The following is a 20,407-nucleotide window of genomic DNA, read 5'->3' as shown; positions in this document are numbered from 1 at the left end:
ATTTTAATTTCCAGGATAGTGCAACATATAGGGAAATCACCTAAGGCAGGTCATTTTTCCTGTTCTGAATACGTACTTAAAACAGCAAATATAAGCAGAGCGCACGTTTTTAAAATAGCCATGTTAAAAATTAATTAAGATGATTTTATTTAGAGTTCTATTTAACCATTGTAAGAAAATGGATTTTAATTTGGGGTGGGTGAGAACGCTTGACAGGGTGAACCCTCAAAGTCACAAAATTAACCTGAGCTCAACCCCCTGGTAGCATGGGCACCCAGCAGACTGGCTTAACCTAGGGCAATGTAAAGTATTGCTGGAGTACCAAAACTTTAGCAAAGTACAAACACCAAACCAAAAAAATACGGAATTAGAAACATAAAGTTAAATGTAATAATAAAATGACAACAAAAGAGCAAAAATCCAATGATGGGAACCAGAGATATAAACTTTTATAGAATTAAGGAAAAATAGTGCAAAAAAGCACATAGGGCCAATGGCAGTCAATGGCTGCAGTAGACCGGGACCTACGAACGATTTCAGGCTGACTACAATGGAGTGAGGGCCAGATACACCAATTAAGTTCGACCCGGTCGGATGTTTTACCTTTGGACTTAATCTCTGAAATGGAAGACAAAATCCTTCCGTGGGGACTAGGCAGCAGGCTGCATTCAAAGAAGTCCATAGAAAAATGGTTAGGCGCTGAACGGGTTGCTGCTGAAGCAATTGGTTTTGGGGGGAAAGGCTCTGATCGGGAAAAGTTCAGATTTTGCACCCGCAGAAGCCTTCTCGTTAATACTTTTGTCACCCTTGACAGGTCAAGAATTTTACCTTCATGACTCAGGCCCTGACTTAGAGTTTTGCATAGAGGTTACTCCATCACAAACGTAATGGACATCCCGTCTGCCCTATCACAAGTTCAATAGGCTACATTGGAATTGTAATACGGCAGACTGTATATACGTCATGTTTATGGTAGAGTAACCCCCGTTGCCAAACTCTAAATTAGGTCCTGTGTCTCTTTCTTGAAGCATAGAACCCTCCAGCTGCTGCAGAATGTGTCCAATGATGAGTTCCACAAGGCCAAATTCCTTCTGGCAGAGGGTCTGCTGAATGGGTTTCCTCAGCACAGCAAAGTCACACCTTGAGCAGAGAGGCTGGGGTGGTTCATCTCGGTCTTCCAGAGAACTGCAAGTCCAAAAAGGCCAGCTTTTCTTAGGAGCAGGAGAAGTCCAGTTAGGGACAGCCCAGGACAGCAATTGGGGGTCAACACTCACTCCAGCAGAGTCCACCAGCATGGTACAAGTCAGGTACAGTTGGTCAGCTGGGCACTTCACGGAAAAGGTCTCTTGCCACTTGTTGTGACCCTGTAGCTAAACAGGAGGTCAGTCAACCGACCCCTGGAGTCCACTTCTTTGTCCTAGGTACAAGGGGGAGCAGGTCCAGTCCTTCAGAGCTCCCCTCTGGCACAGACAGAAAGCCCAGTCCTCGTCGGTTCTGCCACCCGCCCACTGGCCCAGAAAGTCTTTTGAGGAGGAAACTTGGGGTTGCCACATTTATTTCTGGCACAAGCTAGTGGGTGTGGATGTCTCCTGGCTCCTTGCTAGACAAAGGGGTAAAGGTTATCAGGGGGAACCATAACTACTTTTTGCAGTGTTTCCTGTTTGCCCTGCTGCAAACAATTCCACAATGTCCCTCACACTCCAAATCTAAGATGGAGAAACCCTTCTCTCTTTTTGCAGGGCATGTATGCCCACCCAGAGTTGTGGCCAGAGTAATGAGCAGCACCCTCCTCTGCGGTCACCTCAAACCAATTCTGGGAGATGCTTCCCCGTACAGGGTTCGGTGCCAGTCACACTAGGAGAACAAAAGCTACCACCTTTCCATGTGTTCCCTAACATTTGCTTGTGAGAGGGAAGGTTCTTTTGAAGTAAATTAGATTCCAGGGCCTACCCCACCTTCTCTTCCCACTGTGCAAACAAAACCTCTCCCCACAGCCAAGCCTTCGTCTCTGCTCTGGAAGTAGTAATCACACCTCACCTGGAATAATCACTGTCTGAGCTACAGATTGAGACCTAATGCACATTAGCCTCTAAGAGCCTTAGACAAGAAAAAGGTGTTTGAAAGTTACTTTTTTGTTAATATTTATTAAAAGCAGAATTCATGATTAATTCCACTTCTCAGTGTTTTTCTATGGACCGATCTGAGTTTTCATACAGGGCAAAAGCTTCTGAGTCCCAGTCACTATAAGAACATGTGTGCGCTGCTTTTCCTTACTTTGCATTTCCTGTGTAATACATGGATGTTCCCATGCAACCGCACATAATTTTGATGCAAAATACTATCAACTAACACCAGTACTAATAAAGGATATCACTTTGGAAGCATGCGTTAGAAAGGAGAAATGCTTTTATTTCTCCTAACCTTTTCCACTTTGCGGGCCAGATGTAGCAAGCAATTTTCTATGGGAAAATGTGTTTGTACATATGGCCCTGCATGTTTACTGTACCATAGCACACATGCATCCTAAGAAGGAAATGAAGGAAATGATACTAGACATATGCTAGACTCACTCAGACACCTTTGTGCTCTGGCACAAAGGTGTATACGTGGCTCTAGGCAACCTCGGTGTGTGGCACTGCTAGGGAAAGAGCAGGCTAGTCCATATCTTCATAGATATGACACTTTCCTTGTCTCTTCCTCTGATGTGATTCTGCACAGCAACTTTGGGTGCTGTGCTGCTTTGTGTAACAGTTGTGTAAATCTGGATCCCTGTCTGGACCTTTGCATAATCTTTAAAAATGAACAAATGGCTGGTATTTTTCCCTGGAAAAGGTGCCAACCCTACACCGATGCCATACATTTAGATGGAGCCCCTTTTCGATCCTCAGCTGAAAAGCCTTCCAGATGGAGAGGCAGAAAGACTGATGCGACACGACATGAAAGGTGGAACCATTATTGCAGAGAGAATCCGGTCCTTGCCTGTGTTTACATGGTACATTCCATGACTATGGGCTTTGGACAATGAAGGGATTAACCCAACTGATGTTCTTTTTGTGAACAACTTGGCCTCTATGAAGAATATAATCAGCTGATGCTACGGGGCAGTGAGACATCAATGTGCAAAACAAGGATGGGAGGTGGTTGGAAACTGAAAGCAGTCAGTGGGCCATGCCTTTCAGTGAAAAGCGGTGTAAACCTCTCCCCGCTGAGAGCAGCTTCCACTCTTGGGCAGCCGCTGGAAGAAAGGTGAGTGCAGGACTGAGCTCTTTAAACCTGGTGAATAGATGTCTATTGGGTATTTATTCATCTTGTTGTGTCCTATTCACAGTCTGCATGTTTATAATGCGTTTAATACATCAATTGTACTAGTAAAGTACTACCAAATGGTCTTCACAAACCTATGAGTGTAAACCTCCTCCTCCACCTCTCCTATCTTTTCTATGGGGAGATCCTCACTCATGTGAGTTTACAGCTTAGTAGTAAATGTAGGAGGGACCAGAGAGAATAGTGGAAAAATGGAGCGCACCTACTACAAAATAGGTGGGATTTAGGGAAAAGTAAGGAAGGACTGAAGGGAGGATTAAGGAGCAGTTTTGGAGGGACAGACACCCAAAGTGTAAGCTCATTGCTATTCACAAACTACACTTTTAAATCGACTACAGCTAACAAGTTCCCACAACAGTAGTAAATGTACTCCAGCTCAAATCTGGAGTAAACCCAGCATCACACATGGTCTCATCGGTAACTGCACCACCTTCCCATGCACAATGATGGAGGCAGGGACTTAACATTAAACAAGGTACCAAGGTTGTATACATAGATATAAGCTTCCTATATTACCTTCGACCTTTCTTGAACTACACATATTTTCAGTCACATATACGCCAACCCACTTTAACTCGAGCATTCTGACAAGCCTTCTACTAAGTCTCAAAAAATGCTATCTTTAGCAATGTTTGGAGAAGTTAAAGAATTTCTTAGATGTGAATCACATGTAAAACGTTATTTTGGTGATATTTAACTTAATATGTTGCATCATCTCTGTATTCAGCACGTATCTTATATCTGTATTTCTGTTCTTGCATTGAAATTTGATAAAATGTCAAAATTAAACCCCATAGGAAATAATGTTGAATAAATGTAAATAATTCCAGCTTGTAAAGTATATGTGTGTGTGTGTATATATATATGTATATATGTATACATACACACAAATACACATGTATTTAGTTAGCGTAGTATTACAAATGCTCTGAATTAAATATATTTTATTATAGAAAATGCATTTATTAACTTTTTTAGCTTAACAATATATTAAATTTTGTATATGTTAAATAATTACATGCATAATGTTTGTATACTAAATAACTGTAAACATTTTACTGTAGGTTACACTTTTTAAGACTAATACTTAAATATAATTTAAATTCATTAGCAATATCCAAATGTATTATGTTTTTAATCTACAATAAAGCTAAAACTAATATAACTTTTCTTAGTTTGTACGATGTTTAGAATAAATACATACATTTTATTCACATTATTATTTAACATAAATGCATTTTAATAAATGTTTTGAAAATGTATAAACTTTCAAACTTTTCCGTATGTTTACCAAAGTGAGATCTATAGCCTGGGTGGTGGAAATCTCTGCCTTACAAAAGGAGAGTGCTGTCAAGTGTATAAATCATAAAATGCAGCCAAGAAGTCACTACTAGCAACTTGATATTTCTAAAATAGACATAGCCCATTTTTCAGGGAGTGGGACATGTAAATCTGCACTTTTGAGTAAATGTACCCTCAGAAAAGGTAAATAACTAAAGTAGTAAATTTACCCCAAAGTGCAAGCATAGATTATACATGTAGATTTACTATCGAATGAGTATAACTTTGAGAATAGGTCAATAGTGTTTATTCTTGATAGTGTACTTGCTGTCCAACATGGAATGATCTGATTTAAAAATAAATGCGTATATCGGAAATCACAGTTCTTCCTGAGAGTCTTAGGAGTGTGGGTGGAGAAGAAAACTTAGGGCCCAACTGCTGTAGCCGTGGTGGTGGTCAGACCGCTCCAACCTGGGTGGTCCGACCTCCACATTATGATGCTTGTGGTTGGCTTGCCAGCACACACCGCTGCCACCATCAGGATCATGGATCCCAACGGGTTGGCGGTAGTGCAAGTCATTGTCAACCACAGCAGTGCTGATTTTGGCACCGATGTGCTGATTACAACTTGTCTTTCCATCAGCTTTTTCACGGCAGGGTCACTGCCATGGAAAGGCTGAAATGGGGCCATAAAGGCATGGGCAGTGCAGGGGCCCCCTTGTCAGCACACTCATAATGCGCACTGTCTGTCATTGCAGACTGCGCATTTTGAGTATTCTGCCAGCACACACAGCGCGGCGCATTGGCCTTGACTCTTCTTGCCGCACTGTGTCCACCAGCTGGTTCGGCAGGGAGTTTGTAATGTGGCGGTGGGGAGACCACCGGCTTTGTGACAGTGATTATGCTGCTCTCTAAAAAGGGGTATAATCACTTCCTGCATAATGCAGAGAAGGGTGGGTTAAAGGATGAGGTAACATCTTGGCTAGGGCACTTTCAGTTCAAGGGACCTTGTGATGGCACTTCCAGGACAAAGACCTTTGGGGTTAAAGTCCAAGGGTGACGACTCTTCAGGAAGTCTGCAGATGTCTATCCCTGTTCAGGACTTATGGGTGAATTTCGGGGCTAGGACTTCTGGAACAGAGTCTGTGGGTGACATTATTCCCAGGTGAAGGGATCTGTCATTGTAAACTTTACATTAAGCCTCATGGGCGAAGTATTTCCAGGGATGGGTATTTTACATCATATTCCGGTGCATTGTCACTTCTGAATCAGGGATTCTGTGAATGTCACTTCTTAATCAGGTTTCCTCTTTTAACTGATTTGCACTTTCGGTTGCTGCCAGGGGTTGATGCCACTTCCAGGTCATGAGCCCTAAAGTAGCATCACATAAGGGGTGAGGCATTCCAGTATAGTGTGTCTGGGGCACGTCACTTGTAGATCAGAGCATTTGTGGGTTCCTGGCCACGCCTAATGTGTAAGTGATGTTGTATCCGGGTTTAGGACTTTCAATAGGTGTGCCACCCCAATACAAGATGGAAGTTCATCCTGGAGTGATTCTGAAGTCATCCAATGACTTCAGGTGAGCTGTTCCTGTAACCATCTACGGAAGTCATCCCAAGACATCCTGAAGTATGTGTATAGGGTGAAATATTTAAGTGAGATGACTCTAGAGTCATCTGAAAAACTACTCCAGGATTAGTTCCTGATTACTTCAGCAGAAAACATGTGATGATCATTTACTACTGCAAGTGATCCCATGATGATTTCAGGATTAGGCTGGATTACTCCAGGAGGGGTTCCTGATTATTTCAGTGAGAAATTTGTGATGATCTTGTATCACTGCAGGAGAATCTCATGATGATTTCAGGATTAGGCTGTTTTACTCCAGGATGATCCTACAAGTATTTCAGGATGGGGCTGTATTATTACAGAATATTCTTATTATGACTTCAGAATGAGGCTGTGTCACACAAGGATGATTCCAAGATAACTTTAGAATGGAGCTTTGCTAATCAATGATCACTAAATGGCTGAGATGTATTACCCCAAGATGGCATCTGGCTGTGCTTCTGCATGATGATTTCAAGATGAGGATGTATTACTCTCAGGCAGGGTTTACCAAACTGAGTCACAAGCTGATTTTTGGTGGGTGGTGAAAATCAGAACAATAAATAAAGATACCCTTGCATTCTAAGTTCAAATTGTCACATTTGCCTGCAATTCAAAGACAGAGGTCAATGTCAAGCTGCTTTATTATTTTAACACAGGGATAAGTGATTACTTTTCTTTCACTAAAGAAAATTTTGGGGCAATGTAGGATTTTCTTTTTTGCAATACACAATGAAATGCAAATACCTGTAAATGAACAATATGCATTCATTAGTCAGGAAAGAAGAAATTAAGCACTTTTTTGTAATTCTGAAGTGTACTGGAAACAGAGATTTTATTAGTAATTAATAATGTAAATCAAGGCACTTAGTAAAGCACCAAAGATAAATATGTACAGAAACCAGATTTTCAGATGTTATGATTTGTGATCTATATAGTTTTTGTCAATAAAACTGAATGTTTGCGCAAATTTAGTGGTCATTCCAATAGAAATGTGCTGTCTGCAAATGCCAATACTACACAATGCTTTAGTTACATTTAAAAATCACCCTGCCTCATATTCATTGAAGGTAAGTGGGATGCAAACATTTGTCACCTTAAAAAGCGGATTGTGGCTCTAAAAAGTTTGGAAACCACGTCTCTAAGATGATCTTTAGTGATGAATGTGAATTAAGGGAAAAACTAAATCCTCCACTGTGAAACAAAATATGGGAAAACAATTTTATAGAAATACAATTTTAAGGAAATACAAATAGACCGAAAATGAAAGGAAACATTTTAAGGGAATGATAAACAATTTTAAGGAAAAATCCAAAAATATCTTGGAGTAGTGTGGCGGTTAGGACTAGTGGCGGGTTGTTGGGTTCTAGGATAAGTGATGTTTAGGGGTCCTGAGGTTTTTCTGTGTTCGGGAATGGGTGGAGTTCAGGCATAAAATGGGGATGTAGCGTTCAGCAATGGGTAGAGGTTAAGGGTGCTGAGAGTTTTATTAAGTTCAGTGATGAGTAGAATTACGGGTGGTGATGAGTTTTGAGCATTCAGGACTGGGTGGAGTTTAGGGTGATGAGGGGTTTTCAGGGATAATGTTGGAAGAGGTTTTAGTGTTCAGGGATGGATAGAGTTTAAGGTTGCCAAGGATTTTTTTTAGGGATCATGGATGGGTGATGAGGGTTTTAAGGCATCACAGATGAGGGGGGGTTTAGGCATAAGAGGGGTTTTCAGGCTTAAGGTATGGACGGAGGATAGGATTAGTGGGTGGTTTTAGGGTTCAGAGATAGGTGGAATGCAGAGGTAGACTGGTGTAGTTTAGGATTTAGGGATGGATGTAGTTTAGGTGTGGTAAAGGGTTTGCAGATATCTGGATGTCAACATATGTGAAATAATTCACCCTAGCAATGTCCTTGCTTCACCAGTCACAGATTGTCATTAGAGGGATTTGCGTATATTCCCTTATCAGTTTATGGATCGCCATGGGATTCTTTTAGTTGTTCACTATTTTATGTCTGCACAGAAAACAGAAGAGTAAACCAGAAAATGCAGACTTGACTTCGAAGTCAATTCAGCTTACCACAGAAAATGTACCCAGCCTTACCTGTGAGGACTTCAGGATATGTTTAGGTTAGTCACCATACTGAAATGTTGTCCTGGCACCAAAACCACTTCCCTTTTATACGTATTTGTCCCCTCCTGTAGCCATCCCTTCTTGCACCCTGTCCTGTTACCCAACTCTGCCTTCACTTGCCCCCCATCCACTCCTCTAATCTGTCCTTATTCTCAGCAAGCTCCATCATGCATCCCATGTCCTTTCCTGTCAACTGTACACTGCATCTCCCATCTGTCCCATATCTCCTTTCACCACCTGTCAACCATCAGCTATTTCATACTCTTTGCACCTGTTCTCATCTATAGCCCATCCCCTGGCTGCTCCCTGGGCTTGTGCCTTGAATTCACAGCCTTTTCCTATTTGATTTCATCTTCTCCCACCAAGCAATGTCAACTCATTCCTTCTCTTAACTAGAATGTACTTTTACTGAGACCCGTCCCAGCTGCATTCTAATAACAGTTCTCCCAAACTTCCATCCAGTGCTAATCATTATCTGTCCACTTCTGTCAATCATACCGCCATGTTCTGCCACCAGTTTTTCAATCCAATACTCTCCACTCTCACCCTCTTCGAAAAACCACAAACTCAAACTATTCATACCTGTCTTCTTCTGTCATAATCGCCTCTCACTGTCTATTCTGTCTCATTGGGCTGTCCCAACAGCCAGCTCCCTTCGCTCAGCCCACCTTTTTTTCTGACATCAGGAAATTGACTCAGTGAGGTAAATACTCATATAGATTTCTATAAATCTGCAGTTCACAATTTGAAATTGCTCCAATACAATCTCAGTCTTCCATCCTTCTGAGACTGGTGAATGAAGTATGATGAAAAAGTTCAACAGTAACAACTGTCATTTATGACTTTTAAAACAAAGAGCCAGATTTAAGAAGCCCCTTGCGCCACGTTAGTGTCATTTTTCTGATGCTAATGTGGCGTTAGTTTGGCAAAAACACTGCGCCGTATTTACATAGTGGTGCAAGGCACACATTGCGCCACTTTGTAAACCCTTGCACCACATTATGCCTGTGCCAGGCATAATACAGGCAAGGGGGGAATTCTGTCATTAGGAGGCCCTCAAATATAGAGCAGTGGAACCTATGAGATTCCATTGCGCCATTTTTAGTGTAATTTTCAATGGGCCTCCTTTCACTTTCCAGGATTAATATCAAACTTTTTGTGGCTAATCCTGCAAAGTGCCAAACTAGCATCAACATTTCTGACTCTAGTTACCTAACATGTGCCATGGTCAGCCGTATCATAAATATGGCGAACACATGGTGGCGTTAGGGGGACGCAAGAAAAGTAGCGCATCATGGCATGATGCACCATTTTTCAGAAATCTGGCCCAAAGTATTGTATGAAAAAAAGCTATTGCCTGCTTCCCCATTACCACCTAAAGTTTTTGGTCACTTTCACCCGACTAACCGAGTCACCCATCATCACAGTAATCAAATATTAGTTATTTATGGTGCTTACAGCACATAATACTTTCTGGAACCTGAATTACAAAATGATTTAATGGTTGCAAAAGTGCAGATTCTGTAAATCTGAGGGTTTGTAATCACTAAAATGATCCAAAAAGGTTTTTTAAGCATTAAATGGGTAGGGGTGGTCGGAACTCGCATAATCTGACTCTGCGGAAGTACATAAAAACTCTGCGAGATTCCACAGAGTTTCACCATTAGGCAGAAATGTGTGTGATGCTCTGCTCACACTGTGATTTATCCTTGAGAACTCACTCCTGGTGCTAAAAATCAGCAAAAATGGCACTGTGCAGCATGGCAGATGGGTGCAGCTACACAAACTGATTTTCGTGAAGCTCGAGTAAATTTTCCTTTTGACCACAAATGGTTGCAACTGCCTATGACTGCCCACATTAGAAAATTTCACTGGATGTTTTTCTAGCAACCAGAAATTGCCATAGGCGACGCCAAATCTTGCTCGTCAACTTACCGTTCTGGAGGCACGTGCGATAAAAAATTGTGCTACGTGGCGATTGGTGGAATTTAGCGAGAATTCTGCATTATAATAGTAACGCGAAGTCACCAAAATTCTGGCAACTACTCTGGCATAATGGAATATTCCGCCCACCCCTGTAAATGGGTTAAGTAACTATTAATGAATTGCTATTTGGAAGGGGTATTTTAAGGTCATCCGTCCCAAAAAAACAGAAACTTTAAGATTCTAATGTTTTTGCCACCAAAATCCAATCGCAAAACATTTATATTGCTCCACCAAATCCAGAATGGTGTTAAGTCCTTCGCATACGGGAAGTGGTCTCTGAGGGACCCCTTTCTCTTTAAGAATGTTGAGAAAGATGCATTCTGCAGCACACCTGGAAAGAGCAAAAAGCCATGAATGGTTGTTTATGTGCAGGGATGTGCATTTCAAAAGTGGTGCAGCTCAGCTCTGCTATTTGTGGCACAGCATCTCACCGCGCCAGTTTCTGATAGCTGTGGCCCAGGTGAGCGCATATGTGCTGTCTACTTCAGAATTGGTTTAAACAGAATGACACGAGGTTGATCGAAAAGGACTGGTGTTTCGATCTCCGCATGGAATGTGTTCTCTTTCTTGATAAATATTTTCTAGTGTCCCAGACAATTTTTGGATGCGCATGCCGCCTCTTATAACTCATTTTATAATCATCCTATCTACAAATCTCACAGCAGTCCCTCGGGATTAAATAGTTTATAATGTCTCTTTGCTTTCAGCGAGAAGAGGAGACCCGCCGCGACCTCACGGTGGCCGCCATGCTGCGGCTCCCACAGCTTCTTGTCACCCTTGTTGGCCTCCTGCTCGGACGCGCTGAAGTGTTTTTCGACACATTCAGGAACACCGGTTGTGCAAGGTTTTTCTACAAGGGAGCGGAGCCCAGCAGCGGTCTAGTGCCTCAGAGCGCAGCGTGGATTTGCCAGCGCTATGGAAACCAGTATCACTTCGCCACCCTGTTTGACAACAAGAATCGGATCCCGGTCTACTCGGCCTACATCTATCAGCCCGGGCCGGGGCCCAGAGCGGACTGGTTCATAGAGCCGCAGGTAGGTCCTTTCTGCTCCCCCTGCGTCTAAAGGTCTGTATTTCAGGGAGGCTGGGGATATAACTCAGTGCACTATTTGTGCAAAGAGCAGTACACTGTAATGGCATCATTTTCCGCTTCCAAGGGGTGGTTACTCAGTTTTCTATCATTTATAGTGCCTATAAAATGAGAGCTTGGCGCCACTTCGGCTTTAGTACACATTCTATGATCAGAAAAGTGATAAGATTATATTTATATTGGACCATATATAATTTCTCCACTCTTTATGTGGGGGCTCGGGCACATGCCAAAAAGGCAGATGAGCGGGAAGCTAATATCACACCCCATGCATGGGTGATCAGTTACACACACACACAAATCAGCAGTTGTGCAGAAATAATAATAAGCCATCACCTGTGGGTGCAAGGTACGGAAAGTTAGATGAAAGGGTCAGGAGGTACTAACACGGAAGATGCACAGGCTTCCACAAGCTTCCGCTACCACCATACCAACATTGCCAACCCCACCGATATGAACCACAGACAAGGAAAGGGTAGCGATGGAGAACAAAGCTGTGCTCAGGACACACAGCAGCTCCTGTCATCCACACTCATCGTGGTACATGTCACAGCAACACACTCCTTCCCAGTTCTGTGGACTCTACCACTCACAGAACAGCAGCTCTCTGTCATCATCAGAACACATGGACTGCCTGGGGACACCACTGCAAGGCCCGACCGCCACTTGAGCGTCACTTTTAGGGCTAGACGCCAAACCTTGTGTAACTGGCCAACAATGAAGACCTCTGGTTTTGGTTGAATTTAACATCATGGTTCTGCTTCCTGTTCATTCGGTCTATTATGCCAGTTACATAAGCATAGCAGTTCTTGACTGTCTTGTAAGTAAATCTTCTAGATTGATTAATATAGGTGGCCCAGTACTTAATTTGTAAAAAAATAAGAGGCATATTTATGAGAGACTTGGTCCACTGGAACGTCACTTTTTTTTATGCTTCAGCAGCACAAGCCTCACAACCATATTACGAGGCCACGCAAAGCCACTTTGCATGGCTTTGAATGGCCTCATAGGTATGGAGTAAGACAAAGCAGCACAAATCTCTGCGTTGCCTTACTCTGTGCCAGGAAGGGGTTCCGTGGGCGTTTCTGTGGGTTTTCCCACGCAACACCCATGGATTTTGACGCTGCCCCAGATTTACCTAAGCATGTAAACCTGGGGCAGCGCCAAAACTTTACGCCTCCCCAGAGCAGGCGTAACAAGTAAAAATATTTTAATTTCTCCTCGTTGTGCCCTCTTTCCATGTGTGCTGTGTTCTGCCCCTTCCTACACAAAATATCAAACCTGCCTGTAACACAGTCACCCTTCAACTATAGTGCAAGGGTGCCTGCGTTGGTGCTAGGCAGTCAATTGTGCGTCAGCTCAGGGGGGAAAGGGCAGGAATGCACTTTATTTCATAAGTAGAGCGCATTCCTACTCTTACACATTGGCGTAGGGCAGTGCAGCAAGAAGATTTGCGGTGCTTCCCTATGCTAATTGCCCATAAATATAGGCCTAAGTATTGGGGCACCGTGGCTGGTGCTATTGAATGTTGAGGGTGCTGAATGTCAAGGCTGCGTAGTCTTGATTCCACCTGATGGCTCTTTAATCCACCACCAGACACTGCCTGCCTCTTGACCTCACTCATTCTTTTCCATCTCTGCTTTCTTTGTCACTGTTTTTCACTTTTCTGTTTCTCTTTTTCCCCCTTTTATGTTTCTCTCTCTCTCCTGCTCTGGTTCAAAGACTAAAGAGGTAACATAGGTGTTGGTCCCCACAAATGAGTGCCGAGGAGCCGCACCTGCAACCACTGGCTCAGATTTAGCTATTTAGGGGTATGATCCTGCTACGTACAAGAATTCAAAAGAGACCTTATTGACTACCCGGTCATATGATGGTGACCTCTAAGGCTTTTAGGCCCGTATTTATACTTTTTTTGCGCCGCATTTGCGTCGTTTTTTGACGCAAAAACGGCGCAAACTTGCAAAATGCCATTGTATTTTGTAGGTGTGCCCCGTTTTGCGTCAAAAAGCGGCGCAAATGCGGTGCTAAAAAAAGTATAAATACAGGCCTTAGACTTTTAAGGGGCATATTTACAAGAAATTGTAATTCACCACTTTTCTTGCGTCCCCCTGTGCTCCCCCTTACAATATGGCGCACCATGCAGGTAGGTAGGACAATAGCGTTAAACGCTTTGATGCTATTGTAGAACTTTGCTGCACCAGAGTAAAAAATATTCACACCCATTGTGTAGAATTCACTACTTCAGTTTTCTGCGCACTACTAACGGAGAAATTCATGATAGTAAATAATTTATGACTGCCAGTAATCACTTTTTAATTTCTTTGGAGGTGTAAATAAGGTATGTGCTGCTGTAATCTTAAGCTTGTGGCCAAAAATAGCCCCGTGGATCGGCCCCTATAGGTTTTGGGATTTAACCAGAGGAGGTAAAAGGCCTTGTTTTAATTGGGTTGTAACTGGACATCCATCAAACATTGATGGCTGCCCTATCTCTCCCACTCTCACAATCGCCCATGCCCCTTAGTTACATCTTATGGGAACTGTTGAGTTCTGAACGAAAGAATCTTAGCAGGCTCTCATGTCAGAAACACAGTGACACCTGGAGAAACCCCAGCCCACGTGTATTGGGTGACCCTCCTATTAAGAGTAGGCATTCCGTCATCATGTTCACCCCTGATTGTGGCCTCTGCTTGTTGTCACCAGACACAGCAATGTGATCCTGAGCATCAGAATATCAGCAATATTATGTTTGTTATCTAAAAACACAATCTAAGTTTATGGGGTTGAACTTTGGAAAAAATGCCAGTCAGTCTACCTTTCTGCTGTGGCATAGAAGGCTAGTTGGCATTTTGAGGTTTTGCAAAATGAGCTTACACACTGTCTGCAGATGCATTTTTGGCGACAGTGTTCCATCCACCAGGTGGAAAACTGTAAATGGGATGGGCCGTCGGAGGCAGTGTCACGGCCACCGATCTTAAAATAAAACTCACTGTCTGTCCTTTTGTTTGTTTTTTGTTTATCAAGTTTTGTGAGTTTGCATCTGTGAAAAAAGTGGCCTATAAACATAGCATGGAAAGCCAGCCCCCATGTTGAGGTTTTGTGGAAAGTCTTCCTGCCACGTTGGCAGAAGCATTTTGACAAAATCTCCACACCGAGAAACGTTTGCCTCCATATTCAGAGTCGGCAGTAAAATACAGCCAGAATTAGGGTCTGGAGGGCCCCTCACACCCTTTGGCCTCGGTGACACTGCATCGGCCACACCATTGCACTTATGGACTGGATACAAAACGAAAGACATACCTGAGGTGCTTTACAAAAGGCAAAAGGTACTTTACTCTCCTGTGACAATCTCTTGCGATAGATTCTCCAAATCTCCCTTTCTAATGGTTTATCTGAATTTTGTCTGTTTTAACAATGAATAAGCGAGACCTGCGTAAGGTGCAGCATGTTGTTTCTTTATTGGATTAAACATTCTCTTGATAGTATCCCAAGACCTTTAACAATTGTTTTCCTTTAAATGTTTTACCAATGTACACCAGTCGTTGCTTCACCAATGTACCTTAGTCGTTCTTTCTTGCAGATAACTTCCCCGGGTCCCCTTTTAAAATAAAAGATAATTTTATAATTGTCAGTCACTGGCATCCTAAATGTCCTGAACTATCATGCTGGGGTGATTCTATTAATCAGAGGTAAGCCTATGAATTGCTTTTATATTTTGCAGCTGGTGGACATGTCCTTCAACAAGAGTATGGAAAATGAATCTTCAACAAAGATCGATAGACAGAAGCTTGAAGACAGCCAGGCGGTGTCCACTGACTACAAACAAACTTCTCAGACCTATGACCGTGGGCACCTAAGCCCAAACCTGCATCACAGCATCCAGACCAGCAAGACTGCCACATTCACCTTAACCAACATAGTGCCTCAACACAACAAGCTTAACCAGGGATCATGGAATGCGTATGAAGCTAAGACCATGCCGAACAAAACCGCAGGTTGTGATGTGACTTATGCCTTGGTGGGAGCTATCTCGGGGAGCGAACAGATATCCGAAGGGAGGGTCAACGTGCCCAGTCACATCTGGGCCGCCGCCTGTTGTATTCAGAGTGGTGGGCTGAAGGCCTGGGCTGCCATTGCTGAAAACAGTGCAAAAAATGAAGTAAAAGTTACCAGTGTAGGAGACTTAGAAAAAGAAGTAAGCAAACTTCTAAACAGAAATGTCCAACTTTTTCATGACGAATGTCCCCGGGTGTCTGACTTCAACTCATTCATCCTCAGAGAGGACAAGAGGCCCAGTAATGATGCACAGTCCTCAAGTTTTTGTTTGAACATCATTTTTATTCTTGCAGCCATTACTGTCTTCCACTTTTAAGGTGGTAGAGTAGGAGGCATCTGGCAATAGCTGGAGTGCCTTCATCAGTAATTAAGTTAAAAAAAACATTTGGGGACTTATTTATGAGAAGCTTGCATTGCCAGAGCGTCACCTTTCAGTCACCTCTCAGCCATATCTGTGAGGCCACCCAGAGCCACTTTGCGTGGCTTTGAATGGCCTCATAGATGTGGAGTAAGGCAAAGCAGCACAAGTTGCTCCGTTGCCTTACTCTGAGCCACAGAGGCGTTCCATAGGTGTTGCGTGGGTTTTCACGCAACACCCATGGATTTTGACGCTGCCCCAGATTTACTTAATCATGTAAACCTGGGAAAGCCCCAAAACTTTACGACTCCAGAGGTGAGGCGCAACGAGAAGAAATATTTTTATTTCTCCTTGTTTTTTCCTCTTTCCGTGTGTGCTGCATTCTGCTTAATTTTTATTTCATGGGATTCCACTCTCCTTAACCACCCCACAATCCCTGTCTCTTGCAGATTCCTTTTAGTTCCTTAGTTTCTCTTTTAATATCTTTCTTCTCCCCACCATATTTTTCCATTTTCTGCCTTTCCCTGTTAGCTTTGCTCTGGGTCAAAGTCTGAATATGAAAAATATTTCCTGTTCCCTAAAGATGAGTGACAGTGCCCACTACCTGCCAACCTTCTCAAAACTGCAACCATATGCAGTTTGTCAAAAAGCCCCCCCAATACTGAAGGGTACATGCTAGATTGTTTAATTGCCCCACATATCTATGTATGTATATGGTTCTTAAATAGCGCAAACCTAGCAAAAAGGCAGTGAAGCATTTTATAGGGTGAGAAGCCGGCATAAGGTCAATGAGTGAGAAGGGACGCAGCTGGGTTGTGGACGGTTGATGTACTATGTAGTGTTCTTCAAAGAGGTGAGCCTTCATCACTGTCCTAAATTGGTGCAGATTGAGGTGGTCGTGATAGATATGAGGATGTTGTTTCAGATCCTGCGGATAGATGGAAAAGGCCCGTTCTCCTTAAATGCCTATTGACTTTACCAATACGCCAGGCCTCTTGTTTTTATAATAACTTTTCATTATAAGCAATACATCGTCTAACCTTTATTATTGACTTTCCCCCATAATCAACTTACACTTACTGACTGGTTCATAAGGCTTCCCACAAGGCATCCATTAAGTAGACCGTAGTAAAATTACAAATATGTACAAAATACAGTTGTCAAAACAATGTAAATTCTCTATTCATAAAGCCTAATAAGTGTCACCATAATGCACCTAATGCAAATCATCTGACCCCATGGTTTCTTCAGGTGGGTCACCAACACCAAGACCCTTGCCTACTACAGTAATCTGCAATTTCCCATGCAAAATACCTGCCAAAAGGCTTAAACCCAGTATAATAATAACCCACCCTTAACCGCCCTTAACCATTTTTCACTATAAGTATGTAAGGCCTGCTTGCTTTGTCATAGGTTTTCATTAATTACAGATCACACCTAAGGAATCTGATATAACATTTCCCACTGAACCAAGAAGACCTTTAGCCTTTACCAATGGCTTGCAACTGTATACAACCCAGGCCTCCTGAAGGGCACCTAAGCTGCCAACCATCAGGCATACTTTTTTTTTAAATTACAAATATGTAAAATATTACAGTTGGCAAAACAATATACAACCCCTCTCAATAGGACCTAACAAGAATCTTTACAATCAAATTGTACTCCCAGGATTTGTCAGAGTGGGTTGTCAACACCCAAAAGCTTGCGGCCTGGGATAAACAAAGACATTACATATAACCAAATGCCTTTCTATGGCCTGTACTGTAATCTGATAACATCCACTATTAGAGGACTATTGGCAATATGGTTTTTATAATGATTAGGCCAGGACTACTGCCTTTGTAATAATTCTTCATAACAAACAGGCAAGCCTGTTACATTTCAATAACATTTCCCTGCACACAAATCAAGCCTATAATGTTATAATTGGCTTTTCGTCATAACCAACTTAGGCCTACTGTACTGATCGTACACTTTCCCACAGGGCAACCATCAGGCATAAAGTCATACAATTGCTAATGTATACAAAATTATAGGTGGTGAAGCAAAATACTCTCTCCTACCAGGTTTAACACATGAGTTCTCACGGAGCAAATCTTCAGTACGAATGTTTTTTCAGAGGGGTAACCAATGCCAACACCATTGCCTTCTAAGGTAACATATAAGATTCTATGTAACAAAAAACTATCTTTAGGCTTCAATTAAGAGTGATAATAATCCACCCTTAAATGTCTATTGACTTTAATATGTATGTCCACAATCAATATGTCAGGCCTACTACCTCTATTGGAACTTTTCATAATAAAAAATCAGGCATAATTCTGTTATCATTGGCTTGTCACCATAACCAAATCAAGCCCATTGTTGAGACCACTGCCTCTCACCCACTTTCCTGGTGATTCACTCAGTTTCACAGACTCTCACTCTCTTGATCATTCACTCTTGCAGTCATTTATTCACTAGCACTCTGCAATTCCCAGTCACTCTATCTGTCACTCACTCTCACTCATTCAATGTCACTGATTTCCACAATCACTCAGTACTTTTACTCTTACTCACTCACATCATACTCTTTTATTCACTCACATTCACACTCACTATCAACCACTTTCAGTCACTCACTCTAAGCCACTTACTCTCAGCCACTCACTCTCAGTCACTTGTTTACTTACTCTGTCATCTACTCACTGACTGTTGCAATTGCTCTCTCTTAGGGCCTGATTTGGATCCTGCCGGCGGGATTACCTAGTCACAAACATGACGGATATCCCATCCACTGTATTACGATCTCCATAGCGTATTATGGGATCGTAATATGGCGGATGGGATGTCCATCATATTTGTGATGGAGTATTCCCCGCTGCCAGGATCTAAATCAGGTCCTTAGACTTTGTCTCTCAGTTTCACTTACTATTTCTCATTCTTTGTCAGTCATTAACCCTCTGTCACTTACTCACTCTTTGCACTTACTCTCAGCCACTTACTCTCACTCTTAAACACTCACTCCCTGTCACTCAGTGTTACTCTGTCACTCACTGTCAGTCACTCTCACTCACTCTCTTCGTCTCTCACTGTGTCAGTCACTTATCCCTCTCAGAGACACACACACAGACACACACACCCTCAAACACATATACACACACAAACAGGCAGACGGAAGCAGTGATGTAGCAAAGATCCATTATGTAACAAAAATGGGACCTCTATCCTTTTTCTTTTTGAGACGCCCTCTCATAACCCCTTGAACCCAGAGCCATTGCTCCAGCTGCACCTCTGATAGCTACTCATCTGCACAGAACCCTCAATGCATTCAGGGCCATATTTATGGCAATGTGGGGCAGTGCAGCGCAGCAAGTCACCCTGCTGTACTGCGTAACTGCTAAAGGGCAGGAATGTTCCATATTTGAGTCATTTCCCCCTTGCCTGGCCACATTGGGCTGCCTTGCTCCCATGCAGGCGTGGTGCAAGGGTACCAGTGTTGCATGCAGGATTGTATTTGTGCAAGAAGGGGGACATTTCTGCACAAAAACAGTCCTGAGGCCTTTCCTCTTTCTATGTGTGCTGCAGAGTGCAGAGTGCAGCACACATAGAAAGATATTTCTCCTTGTTACGCCTTTCCTGGTGAGGCATTTCTTTTTGGGGCATTCCCAGACTTTCCCTGGGTTGGTAAATCTGGAAATGCGTCACAAATCATGGAAGTTGTGTGGGAACATTCACTCAACGCCCGTGGAATGCCTCCTTTGCGCAGAGTAATGCAATGCAGCAATTTGCTCTGTGTTGCTCCAGATTTTTGTAGCCATTCAAAGCTACGCAAAGTGGCTTTGTGTAGCATAAAAAATCTGACTTAGAGGTTTGTGCCGCAAATGTACCACATTGCATGGTACAAGCATGATGCAAAGCTCTTATCTGCTCCTCAGTCTGGAAGTCTAAAAAAGGCTTTTCTTTGCAGGTGTGCTGCCATTAGAACGTTAGGCCAGAAATAGCTGTCTGGTGACTCTACTTGAGTCACTGGACTCAAACTCTGATGTGACCAGGGTCTCAAAGGTCCTGCCCATGTTGCTGGTGGCTGGCTTTGTGACTGCCCCAGCCCGCCCCTGTGTTAAGGGGCGTAGATTCAGGAGATGTGTTTAGGGTGTTACACCATCCTAATAAATGTATTTTTAAGTAAATAGTCTGGTACAGGGGCCCACAGTCGGGTATTGAGGTGTCTGATGGATTTCACCAGGATTTGATCATAAACACAAACAAAACACATACACACTCTCCCGCTCTTCGTTTTAACCCCTTAGCTGCTGGGGCTTCCATGCACCTCCCTCAACTCCCAGTGCTGAGCCCTTTTTTGGCTATTTGCAGTAGTTTGCGCTTTGGACTCCATAACGTCTATCCACATAAGGTATCCATGCTAGATTTGTGTCCTTTTTTCCAACATCCTGGGAATTGTAAAGGTACCCAGGGTTTGTGGTTTCCCCAGGACAGGACAGAGAAAAATAGGCAAAATATAGCAAGAGTTTGAGTTGTTGAGCCAAATAGGGAAAAAGTGTTCCAGATAAAAGTGTCTGTTTTTTCCCTAAAAATGGCACCCATG

At 42.8% G+C, this 20,407-nt stretch overlaps 1 protein-coding gene across 1 annotated transcript; it reads left to right on the top strand.

Annotated features, from left to right (window-relative positions):
* Positions 1–3,168: 3,168 nt before the first annotated feature.
* On the top strand, positions 3,169–18,565 carry LOC138290675 (endonuclease domain-containing 1 protein-like). The gene is made up of 3 exons (XM_069230266.1): positions 3,169–3,246; positions 11,029–11,355; positions 15,130–18,565. The coding sequence occupies exons 1-3, from the start codon at positions 3,169–3,171 to the stop codon at positions 15,778–15,780; spliced, it is 1,056 nt and encodes a 351-aa protein (XP_069086367.1). The 3' UTR covers positions 15,781–18,565.
* Positions 18,566–20,407: the final 1,842 nt, after the last annotated feature.

This window comes from Pleurodeles waltl, chromosome 1_1 (genome assembly GCF_031143425.1).
Source record: "Pleurodeles waltl isolate 20211129_DDA chromosome 1_1, aPleWal1.hap1.20221129, whole genome shotgun sequence".
NCBI classification, from domain to species: Eukaryota; Metazoa; Chordata; class Amphibia; order Caudata; family Salamandridae; genus Pleurodeles; species Pleurodeles waltl.
The sequence above is the reverse complement of the archived record's forward strand: the minus strand, read 5'-3'. Positions and strand labels throughout refer to the sequence as shown.

Bases quoted from the DNA above. Each gene is read 5' to 3' on its own strand.
- LOC138290675 (XM_069230266.1), top strand. From the start codon at position 3,169: ATGCCTTTCAGTGAAAAGCGGTGTAAACCTCTCCCCGCTGAGAGCAGC. The intron at 3,247-11,028 runs GTGAGTGCAGGA...CTTTGCTTTCAG, and splicing joins GGGCAGCCGCTGGAAGAAAG to CGAGAAGAGGAGACCCGCCG. The intron at 11,356-15,129 runs GTAGGTCCTTTC...TATATTTTGCAG, and splicing joins ACTGGTTCATAGAGCCGCAG to CTGGTGGACATGTCCTTCAA.